The sequence below is a fragment of the Lolium perenne genome, chromosome 6 (genome assembly GCF_019359855.2).
Source record: "Lolium perenne isolate Kyuss_39 chromosome 6, Kyuss_2.0, whole genome shotgun sequence".
Lineage (NCBI taxonomy): Eukaryota > Viridiplantae > Streptophyta > Magnoliopsida > Poales > Poaceae > Lolium > Lolium perenne.
Window position 1 is genome coordinate 221,931,889 of NC_067249.2, and position 11,815 is coordinate 221,943,703.

Genomic DNA, 11,815 nt, shown 5'->3' on the forward strand with positions numbered 1-11,815 from the left:
ATAGCTTGGTTTACTTTCGCAGCGCAATGCTGGACGCTGTGGAACATCCGCAACAAGCTAGCTATTGAGGGCTCACTCATCTCTAGCCCGGCTGATGCTATCTTCAAAATGTCTATCTACATGTACATGCAGAGCTGGAGGGTTCTGGTCAGACTGAGGGACCGGCCACTGCTGGACGTGGCGCTGGACGAGGTTAGGAGGCTACATGCGCGGACCCGGGCCGGAGGACACTGACGCCATCGACGACTGCACGCTGCCGCTCCCGCCTGCTCCGTGCGCTTTAGTTTCCCTGTTACATCTATGAGTTCTTCTTGGTACCAGACTTTGCGTATTTGTATTATGGTATCACCACTATGGATGCATCGGTTTGTGTTGGGTGTGTGTTGTATCGCTACTCTATGGTTGCCATGATGGCTTTATATATAAAGCGAGGCCAAGGGCCTTATGTTTAAAAATGGCTAATGCGATGGTCAGGTCAGTCCAGGCAAGTGCTAGGTAGGCGATAGCTTTCTGGCCAAGTCGTGGCCAACATGGGATGCCCTGCCTTCCGGTGTCTTCTCTCTCGGGACATCACACTCACGGAATATATCTCGTTTTGTCTCGTGCACGAGTGGAACAAACTGTCGATATGTACGTATTCATGCGCGCTACAACTTCGCGATGATTCCAGATTCGTGGTCCGGGCAGGACGGGAGTGTTCGATACCTTCTTCAGGTACTCTTGGAATCGTGGCAAGGCAATTAATTCTCAGATAGGAGCACTGATCACAACTGTAGACCAAGACGTCAACAGATCAGAGGGCACAACAGGAGTTAACACGGTCGACACGGTCGGCACAAGTCAAACCTTGGAATATAAAAAAAAATGCAGACCTCCTTCATAGAATGTCCCACTCAACATCTGAAGACAAAAAAAGAATATCCCTCAAACAACGTTTTCTGAACCCAGACTTGTAGGTTAACTACAACATGAAAAACTAGTTTAACTATTCACATATCCTACATTTGATGCTGCATCCCTAACGTATAAAAGAGATAGGCTCTTCAAGCTAATTTCAGAGGACTCGATTTGAATGTCGGTTTTGTTCTATCCGGCAATGACTTCCTTCGCTGTTCGGCGCATACAACATACTCGTCAACTGGAGAAAGAGGGGGATCCCCCTTCTCGTCTTTCGGAATTCGTCCCCTGATAAACTACACAAAGCAAAGCACATTGACAAAGTGAAAAGCTGATCATACCTCAAAAGAGGAGAGGGGGAAATAACCTGTGGGCTTACCATACCTTCGATGCCCAATGTCTTTCTGCCTGCCATCCTGCACCCAATATTCAGAGCTAGTCAGATAATGGACTGCGGAGATACACAGCAGTTTTGCCTTCAACGATATTTTAGCAGCATGCATAGTTGTCTGAACGAAGAACATGACATATTGCTGCATGATCAAATTTTCTACATACTACTGGCTGAGTCAAGAGTCACAAATAGTGCAGCAAGATAAGTGATGCAGCTTTCCCGAATCTACAGTAAGGCATTTAAGGATCTAAATTCAATACACCAGCAGTTAAAACGAACGGTATGCCAAACATTTGCTGCTGCAAACATGAGAGAGTTGTGGCTGAATCAAGGGACCTATGAGATTTTTGTCTTGCAAAATGTACTACTCTCTAAAGTATATAATAACAGCTCTAGCAAGACTGCTCGCTAGGCGATGCCTCGGAGAGAAAACTGGTTCTGGGAGCTTCTCATGGTAGATTTCGCCAACGAGGACTCGGATGATCCTCGCGGGTATCATTGTCAGCTGCCGGCGGGGATCTCTCCACCGGGGCTAGGTGGGAGATAGCCCGTCGTAGCGCAGGAGGCGATACCTCGCTTCTCCACCAGGGCAGGGAAATAGCCCGTCGTCGCGCAGGAGGCGATACCTCGGTTGTCGTCTCTCAGACAATACTGACACCTCTAATTTGCAAGGGATTTTGACTCCTCTTAGCTCTGATCCGAACACTGCTTGTGCCCTGATTTCTCCTTGTGTGATTTGATTTCTTGAGGGTACGGTCCCCATAGTCCTTTTAGGGAGGGTGTGCGGGAGGATGTTTTGGATGGGGTAGATGTAATGAATCAGATGGGGTTAAACAAATTCCCGGGGATTTCTCCATGTTGCTTCGAGGATGATCTCAAATTTGATATTACCGCAATTGATGACCTTCGGGTTGGAGTGATTGATGGGAAACAAAATGGATCAGGCGTATTTGGGCCGCAATTGAGACCCAATACTGTTCAGGTACCCGAACTGGGCTGTACGATCCCACAATTTCGGGAGGGGGATTTTGAAGATGCATCTTTCCTGTTTGAGCATTTAGATTCGGTTTTCGGTCTCAATGAGTGATCCGGTTCAGTTGTTGGTGGGTATTCTAGGTAACATTTTGGCGGTGCTGGGTGATAAACAGCAATTCCCCAATAATTAGTTGTGGGAGCAGTCAGGACTAGATGCAGGAAATCAAAATTACACATAAAATGTTAGGCTTCATTTGGAATATAAGAGGGGTTTGGGGAAGATTACAAGAAAAGAATTGCGAGAGAGAATATTATTGATAAACACATTGATTTATTGGGATTGCAAGAAACAATGAAATGTAACTATTAAATATGGAACTGAATTTCTGTAGTACATGGACTTTCGGCCTAAAATTCATTGGACTCTATTGGACTGGACTTCATTGGACATTGACAGCAATTAGATGTAAGATCCAACGATGCAGACACACTCTGGACCTCCGTATTGATCTATTGGATAGCCCAATATCCGGTGGATCGCATGCGCTCTCTCTCTCGCGTAACTTGGACACCAGCACTCCTTGACCGCTGGCTCCGTATTGCTGCCGCATGCATCTGCCAGCCGTTCGCCATGTCACGTGTTTTCCATTGGTTATGTGTCTTGCACCACTGCCACATGCATGCACCCTTGCTAGCTTGTCCCTGCTCCATTCAGACACACTGATGGTTTGGACGCAGCTGGCAGCAGTTTATGCACTACGCTAAGCCTTACGCCTAACTGATCCTGGTGGGTATTAACCAAGACTACTAGGATTTTGTAGAATCTGATATTGGAGAATATTATGTGAGAGTGTTGGTTATAGATAAGAAAAGTGGTTTTAACTGGAATTTTATTTGTGTGTATGGAGACGCGAAGCGAGCTGGAAAGCTGCCTTTCTAGCAGAATTATCAAGAGTTTGTCAAGATAATGATTCACCTTGCTTAATTGGAGGAGATTTAAACATTATCAGGAAATCTAGTGAAAAGAGTAAACCCAATAACACAACCCTTGGAGTTTTGTGTTTAATGCCATTATCGACATGCTGGTTTTGAGGGAATTGCCATTAAATGGGAGAAAATTTACTTGGGCTAATAATGCTCTTAAGTCTTAACCCCACTTTTGAGAAGCTAGATAGGTAATTGATTTCAGCTCATTGGGAGGATAATTATCCTCTCATAGTAGTGTCTGCTTTAGAAAGGGGATTTTCTGATCAAGCCCCTCTCATAATAGATTCGGGTGAACCCAATAAAATGCCGCCTATTTTCAGATTTGAAAATGCATTGTTACAGAGGGATGGTTTTGATAATATTATTGAGAAAATATGGAATGATGCATCCTCTTTTTTTTGGATCTAACATAGACAGATAGCAGAAGAAATTAAGAAGGATTTCACAAAATGTATAAGTATGGGCTAAAAACGTTGATGCTTGGTATAAAAATTTAAAAGTAGAAATTCTACATAAACTAGAGATGATAGACAAACATTGTGAAATTGTTGGTTTGACCGCAGAGATGAGACCAGAGCAAAAAGAGTTGAGGGAGCAATTTAATAGATTATTGCTTCAGGAAGAATTAAAATGGAAGCAAAGATGTAAAGATACTGAAATCAGACAGCGTGACATGAATACTAGGTATTTTAATGCCAAAGCCAATGGCAGGCATAGAAAAAAACAAAATCATTTCTTTGGAGCAGGAAGAAGGTGTGACTGAGGGAGATGATATAGAGCTATTTGTGCCATATAAATACCTCACACAACATGGAGCAGCGAACAAATGACAGTGTTGAATAATAAAAGTGTGCAGAAGTTATTTACTGTGAATTTTACGCAATGTAGGGGCATGTTATAGTGTGAAGATTCTGACTGAAGTACTTACTCTTCAGTGACAAGGGAAAACTGAACTAACTCAGATTTCGTCAGGTGATTTGCATATTGGGCTGCTATTTCCGCACGGCTTTGCTGGTCCGGTAAGCCAAAACAAATTATTGAATCAAAACGGCTGCAAATTGACAAGGCAAAAGGAAAAGTTAAGGATACAGTTTACTTACATGATCCAAATAAGGTCAAATTGATCATGATATCTAAATGTTACAAGGTCAGGCAGTTTAATTCAATGGTGTATCACTGTATCACTGTTTTATCTGTAGCTTCTATGCTGTTATATATTGCTCTTGGGAAAATGCAAAAAGCCAAAAATCTAACTCACGCATAAGAACTTCAGTACCCACTTTTATTTTGAAATGGGCCATCCCAGCCTCTGCATCAATCGATGCATACGGCTTTTTATTGCAGAAATAGTACGAAATTATTACATCATTCAGTACCCACTAGACCATGTCAAAATTAACTGGGACTGTTTACAGAACAGAGAAGGTGTGGCAACAGAATTACACCTGATGAGGGTGGGATCAAGGTCTTCCTTTCTATTTGTTGCAGCAATAACAACCACACGTCTATCCTGCTCGAATCCATCGATCTTCACAAAAAAAAGATAGTGTCAACAAAATATATGCAGGGTGTGGAGATTGTAATAAGTATGATAGCAGTACCTAAGAGACCACATGCAGATCTTTCTCAGGTAACTGAGATTATCAAGCTATCAATATCGGATACCAAGAATCAGGGAGGATAGCGATAGAGGCTTTATTATATTCTAGTGCTTACGGAAAACTTAAGTAAATAACCACAGAAAAAACCAGGGATGAAATAAAATGTCATGCCAGTTATAAGTACTTCCTTTCAATACATATTGCAATGCATAGTTTTTGCAACACAACAAGGTATGCCTAAGTGCAGACTTTGGGCTGAATAAAGCAGATGGCTCTGATGCAGGTCATCTGGTGCTGTGTGGTGACTTTGGAGATTTCCTAGTGGGCTCTGCACATTTTGTGGAGTGGGTGGCCTACCCTGAACTGGATGAACTATTGAAAGTGTGAAAGGCTGTGGTACTCGAAAGGTTGTACTTGAGGTGGAATGTCGAAGCTGGCAACTGTGGTGTTGTAGCACTCAGGTGCATTATTTTTGCTTGGTTTTGGACTTCGTCAGAAAAGGGTAACAGGCACCACAGCGAATGTGTGATTGAAAGAGGTACATACAAACTCAGCAGTTACTTCAGTATTAGTTTTCTACTTGTAGTAATAAAGAAAAATTAACGAAGAGTCCACCTGTCGCAGAATTACTGACAATATCCTTCGATTAGCTTCATGCATTTCACTATCCCGAGCAATAGCAAAAGAGTCAACCTATACAAGGACATACAATTAGAACAACAACAACAACATAAAAGCCTTTTTCCCAAGCAAATTGGGGTAGGCTAGATATGAAAGCCTACCCCAAGTATTGGGGTAGGCTAGAAGGATGTAAAAAATCGCATCTTAGTATAAACAGGAAAATTGGAATGTCAGAGGGCTTAATGATCCTGATAAATGGACATTGATTTTCAATAAAGTTCGTGAGAGTGGATGCCAAGTCATCTGTTTCCAAGAGTCTAAGAAGGAGCAAGTAGACCTTGCCTTCCTCAAAAAATTTTGCCCTCGCAATTTTGATTCTTTTGCTTTTGTCCCATCCATTGGAAGGTCAGGAGGGATTATCACTATTTGGGACAGTGCTGTTTTCTCTGGAGTTGAAGTTTTTCAGAATAGGCATGCTTTATCTGTGGAGCTCCATGCCACAAAGTCAGATGTGTACTGGACCCTAACAAACATCTATGCACCATGTGTTGATAATGAGCAATTACAGTTCCTTGATTGGCTCCATAATCTGCATGTTCCAACTGATGAGAATTACATGATGGTGGGAGATTTTAACCTCATTAGATCCCCACAAGATAGGAATAAACCTGGTGGTAATATAAATGAGATGCTCCTTTTTAATGAAGCCATTAGCCAAGTTGGTCTGCTAGATATCCCCTTGAAAGGCAGAAAATATACCTGGAGTAACATGCAGTCTGCTCCTCTTCTCCAAAGGCTAGACTGGTTCTTCTGTTCCCTAGCTTGGGGTGAGAACTTCCCCAACACTATGGCTTATCCTTTAGCCATGACCACATCAGATCATATTCCATGTGTCATATCTATTGAAACAACTATGCCTAAATCCAACATCTTCAGATTTGAGAACAATTGGCTTGATATGGAAGGATTCTTGCCTCTAGTTGAGTTAACTTGGACTCACTCCATCCATTATGCAGATGCTGCAAAAAGAATCACAGCAAAATTCAAGCTCTTGAGAAGGGAACTGAAAAAATGGTCCAAAAGCTTGTCATCCATCAAAGAAGATATTGCTGACCTCAACTCTCTAATTTCCCTAATTGATGCCATTGAAAATTTCAGGGATTTATCTGCAATGGAAATCAAATTCAGGAAAAGGATGAAGAGTCATCTGTCTGTTTTGCTTCAGAAGCAGCTTACCTATTGGAAACAGAGAGGGAAAATAAAGTGGGTCACTTTAGGAGATGAAAACTCAAGGTTCTTTCATTCCATGGCCTCAAGTTAGAAAAGGAGGAATCACATTGCTACACTCACTGATTCTACAGGTACCAATATCAGTGATCACTCTGCCAAAGCTAATCTTTTGCTCCAAGCTTATAAGGACAGACTGGGACAGAGAGTGACACATTCTTCTTTTCTGCCTATGGCTCACTTAGTACAAAACAGCATTGATCTATCTTTTCTAGAAGCTCCTTTCTCACCTGAAGAAATTGATGCAGTGGTCAAGGAATTCCCAAACAACAAGTCACCTGGTCCTGATGGCTTTAATGCTGAATTCATAAAGAGATGTTGGCCCATTATTAAAAAGGATTTCTATGATCTCTGCAATCAATTTCATGCTGGAAATTTGTGTCTGCAAAGTATAAACAGTTGTTTCATCACCCTAGTGCCAAAAAAGGAAAATTCAGAGACAGTTCATGACTTCAGGCCCATTTCCTTGCTCAATTGCACTTTGAAGCTACTGACAAAATTACTTGCCAACAGGCTTCAAACTATCATACAGAGGCTTATTCATGAGAATCAATATGGATTCATTAAGTCAAGGACAATACAAGATTGCCTAGCCTGGGCTTATGAATACTTGCATCACTGTCATAAGACTAGGAAAGAAGTTGTGGCCTTGAAGCTGGATTTTGAAAAGGCTTTTGATAAAGTTGACCACTCCTTCATTCTATCTGTTTTACAAGCTAAGGGTTTTGGCCCTCTTTGGTGCAAATGGATTAAGCAGATCCTGGAGTCTGGTTCTTCTTCAGTCTTACTGAATGGAATACCAGGTGTTTCCTTCTCATGTAGGAGGGGAGTCAGACAGGGGGACCCACTTTCACCCTTGCTCTTTGTCCTTGCTGCTGATGTACTGCAGTCTCTGGTCAATGATGCCATGAATCATGGTTTGCTATCAAGGCCAATTCCTCTGCAATCCTCACCTTGGTTCCCTATCCTACAATATGCTGATGATACTTTGATCATTCTCCAGGCAGATGAGCAGCAATTGTCCCATCTTCAGACAATTCTCCAGGATTTTGGCAATGTCTCTGGTTTGAGGGTTAATTATTCTAAGTCCAACCTCATTCCAATAAATATTACCCCTGACAGAGTAGCTGCTTTTACCTCTGCATTACAGTGTCAAGAAGGGTCCTTACCCTTTACATACCTTGGACTGCCACTAAGTACTACTAAGCCAAGAAAAGAATTTTTTCTTCCATTGATACAAACTGTCCAAAGGAGATTGCCATCCTGCACCATGTACCTTAATTATGGTAGTAAGTTACGAATGGTGAACTCAGTCCTCTCATCACTGCCAATGTTTTTTCTCTGTTCTCTGAAAGTGTATCAATGGGTAATCCATGAAGTGGATAAATTTAGGAGACACTGTTTATGGAGAGACAAAGACTTGCAAAAAAAGAATCCCCCATTAGCAGCTTGGGACCTGGTATGTCGACCTAAAGATCAGGGAGGTTTAGGTGTGCTGAATCTTACAGTACAGAACAATTGTCTCCTCATGAAGCATTTACATAAATTCTATAATAAAGCTGATATTCCTTGGGTTACAATGGCTTGGGAAATGTATTATACTACTGTGCTGCCACCTGCCAGAATAAGAGAGGTATCTTTTTGGTGGAGAGATTGTTTGAGTAACCTTGCATCATATAAGCAGTTGGCCTCTTGTACTTTTCATCAAGGCAACTCTATTCTTCTTTGGCAAGATGCCTGGTTGCAGCAGCCATTAAAGGATACTTGGCCACACCTGTATTCTTACTGTATCAGTGAAACAATCTCCCTTAAGCAAGCCCTCCTCTCACCAGATGCGGCAGATCTGTTTCATTTACCCCTGTCAGAAGAAGCTGTGGTTCAGTTTCACTTGTTCCAAGCCTTACTAGCAAGTCTGGTGACAACTCAGGATAATACTGTTGATTCTTGGACTATTTCTGGAAGAACTGATACTCTCAAGGTCTCCTCTGTATATAAGTCACAAATGCATTCAGGAGGTGCACTGCCAGCTTTCCAATGGATGTGGCAAAGTTGCTGCCAGCAGAAACATAAAGTGTTTTTTTGGCTTCTCTTGCACAATAGACTAAACACCAAGGCAATGTTACATAGAAAGAATTTCTTCATGGATGACTATTCTTGCGTCTTGTGTGCTGCTGGGGAACTGGAATCAAGGAATCATCTCTTTTTTCTCTGCCCCTTTGCACAAATATGTTGGCAATACCTTTGTCCTAATTGGGTTTCCCCTCCACACCATGATATTCAGAGCTTCATTCATAGTCTGAAAATGGAGATTAAGGAGCCTTTCTTCATGGAGATTATCATGCTCACTGCTTGGTCGATTTGGACTACACGCAATGATTATATTTTCAAGAATATCCCTCCAAGCCTATATAGATGCCGGAAGAAGCTAAAGGATGAGTTGGCTCTCCTTCTTCATAAAGCCACCAGGAAATCCTATGGTGGATTCAGAAATTGGGTTGAGAGATTTCGGTAACATCTTACCTTTTTCTTTTTTCTTTTATGTTTAGGCTTGGAGCCTGTAGACAAAGGTTGTTTGCTAATCTCTAGCAACTCCTTTTCTCTTTTTTGTACATATTTATTATTGAAAATTAAATAAATATAACTCAGTGGGGAAACCCACTGATTCAGCCTCAAAAAAAATAAACAGGAAAATCAAATCACTATGGCATGAAGCGACATATCTGGCATTCACATGAATTTACAAAATGTAGTTTTAAGTTACCTACGTGAGGGAAGAGGGAAGTTCCAACTGTATAAACAAAGCAGAGCTTCTAGGCTTCACGTGCTACAACTATTACGATGCAATCTCAAGGTTTTTTAAGGAGTAATCTTAAGGTTAAAAGAAAAAAGGAACCGTTGAGTCACTGAACAATTAACACAACGATGATTCTAATGACACAGGTTTGTACGCAATAAATACATATTACAGAGAAACATGGAATAATGCACCATATGATCTAGAATGTCCTGTGGACTATGTGACACACACTTCTCAGAATGATATTAGGAAAGATCAACAGCTGATGGCAATAAACAAATCATGGATTGAGAATTCATGTTTGGCAGGTGACAAACTAGTTGCAAATAGAAGAGTTGTTGGAATTTATTTCTGTTCAGACTATAAAAATGATAAGCCGGCTAAACATACCTGTAAAGCAAGGCTTAACCCACCGTTTTCTTCCGGTTCAAAATAGAGCAACTGAAAGGAAAAGGATATGTGTTAGAAATAAGAACCTATGCATGTGAAACCCGAAATTTTGCTAAACTTAAATTGCAACCCACAAAATACGGTGTCGTTGATTTTTCCCAATTTCAAATATCCAATGCCATGATAATCTCGAGGGAAACAACTAGTTATCGGTTTGGTTAAAACTTGAAATGGTGCACGTATCATCACAAATTTCTTGATATTCAGAATGTGAAAAGATAACTAGAAATGAACATATACGTAGTTCATTTATCCAAGTGCAACATCACAATGAAGAAAAGATGTAGTTTCTCAGCCAAAGAAATGTAATGGAGTAGTTAAGTTGTGACAAGAATAAGACAGGTAGGTGCAGATGACAAATTTGCAATTGACCTTGAATTTACTTTTAGAAGTCGAGCGAACTCTACACACCAACCCCAATTTGGCTTCTTCCTCTGTTATGTCGACTGAATAAAAATGAGCTGTCTGTTTCTCCACCTGCCAACACGTAAATCTAAAATATTACTTGCTCGACCAAAGAAATGCAACGAGAAGAGACAATGGGAGCAGTTGCCAACCTTCTTGCACACAGATTTGCCCAGATGAAGCTGAGAAATCTCCACCGACCCATTCAATGCCTCCTCTAAAACTGTTGCTGAAACTGTGGTCTTAATTGGTACCCCTAGCTTGCTACACAAACGTGACTATCATTACATGGCGCCATAAACAGAGTAAATACTGTAGAATACAACAGAATATCCTCAAGAAGTTACCTAAAAAGAGCTGCAAACATCGTATTTACAGTGTTGAGACTCGACAGGTCCAGCTCCAATTCATGACTATCTGCTTCGATGGCCTCCTTTTATCTGGATCTGACAGGATGTTGTAGGAGAATGTGGCTTCCTGGAACTTGTCTGAGGCCACAGGGTCGTCTGCGTTCTTGTCTGGATGGTACCTGCAGGATGAATGTTATCAGCAAATTACTCAAACTGCTGGGTTCGGCCCTTCATCAAACTATTACTAAACAAGCTAGTCAAGGTAGTACTGAATCGCATAGTCATCCTGGTCTGGTGTTTGAGTCTAACACGCAATTCAAAAAGGTCCCGCAAAATGGGGTGCCGGCCGTTGCTAGAAGCGACAATTTCATTCAAAATTAGCTAACAGACTCTCGTACTAGGAGCTAAACTGATGCGAAATGAGCTAATATCCGCAGAAAGTAGAGCAATTCCTCCAGACCGGCTGACTCCTGAGCAAGCAGAGCAAGAGCGCGAGAGAACTGCCCAAAATCCGGGAGCTCGACTTACTTGAGGGCCATGCGGCGGAAGGCGCTCTTAATCTCCTGCTCGGTGGCATTGCGGCCCACCCCGAGCACCTCGTACGGGTCCCTCCTCTGCGCCGCCGCGCCGGCCGCCGCGGCGGGGTCCCCCTTGCTCTCCGACTTGAACGACCCGAACTTGGGGCCCGCCATGGACGCCGACTCAGCACCCGCCGAACCGGAGCCCTAACCCCCAGACCTGTACAGCAACAGCAGCAGCAGGAGCTAGCTCAGATCTTATGGCGGCGGTGGTGGCGAGGAGCGCGCCGTGGACGCCGACTACCCGCCGCGGCCGTCGGCGGCGGCGGGACACGGCTCCGGAGTGGCAGCTGCGAGGATTTCTCCGGCTCGGCGGAGGCAGGCGAGCTCCGGGCGCAGCTGATTTTGGGGAATGGCGACGAAACGAGGGCGAGGTGGGAGAGGCGATAGGGAGGGAGAGACAAAGGACGAATTATTTAGGCGCCGACAGGTGGGGCCGGCCGGCGGTGGGCCAGCTCGTGCCTTTTATTTTT

At 42.7% G+C, this 11,815-nt stretch overlaps 1 protein-coding gene across 2 annotated transcripts; it reads right to left on the reverse strand.

Annotated features, from left to right (window-relative positions):
* Window positions 1-855: 855 nt before the first annotated feature.
* LOC127306163 (chaperone protein dnaJ 39) lies at window positions 856-11,744 on the reverse strand. Of its 2 annotated transcripts, none has more exons than XM_051336775.2 (10): window positions 11,293-11,744; window positions 10,762-10,943; window positions 10,567-10,678; window positions 10,382-10,486; window positions 9,950-10,000; window positions 5,470-5,547; window positions 4,699-4,781; window positions 4,182-4,304; window positions 1,277-1,313; window positions 856-1,193 (listed from the first exon to the last, which is right to left on the reverse strand). In XM_051336775.2, the coding sequence occupies exons 2-10, from the start codon at window positions 10,779-10,781 to the stop codon at window positions 1,044-1,046; spliced, it is 759 nt and encodes a 252-aa protein (XP_051192735.1). In that variant the 5' UTR covers window positions 10,782-10,943; window positions 11,293-11,744; the 3' UTR covers window positions 856-1,043. The 2 variants fall into 2 exon arrangements, with proteins under 2 accessions (XP_051192735.1, XP_051192736.1); XM_051336776.2 differs by having other exon boundaries at window positions 1,282-1,313; window positions 11,293-11,742.
* Window positions 11,745-11,815: the final 71 nt, after the last annotated feature.

Excerpts from the sequence above, each read along its gene's own strand:
- LOC127306163 (XM_051336775.2), bottom strand. The coding sequence starts at position 10,781 with ATGTTTGCAGCTCTTTTTAG. Across the intron at positions 5,548-9,949 it reads GGTTAAGCCTTGCTTTACAG|GTTGACTCTTTTGCTATTGC; the intron begins GTATGTTTAGCC and ends GTCCTTGTATAG. Across the intron at positions 4,305-4,698 it reads CTTGATCCCACCCTCATCAG|CCGTTTTGATTCAATAATTT; the intron begins GTGTAATTCTGT and ends GTCAATTTGCAG.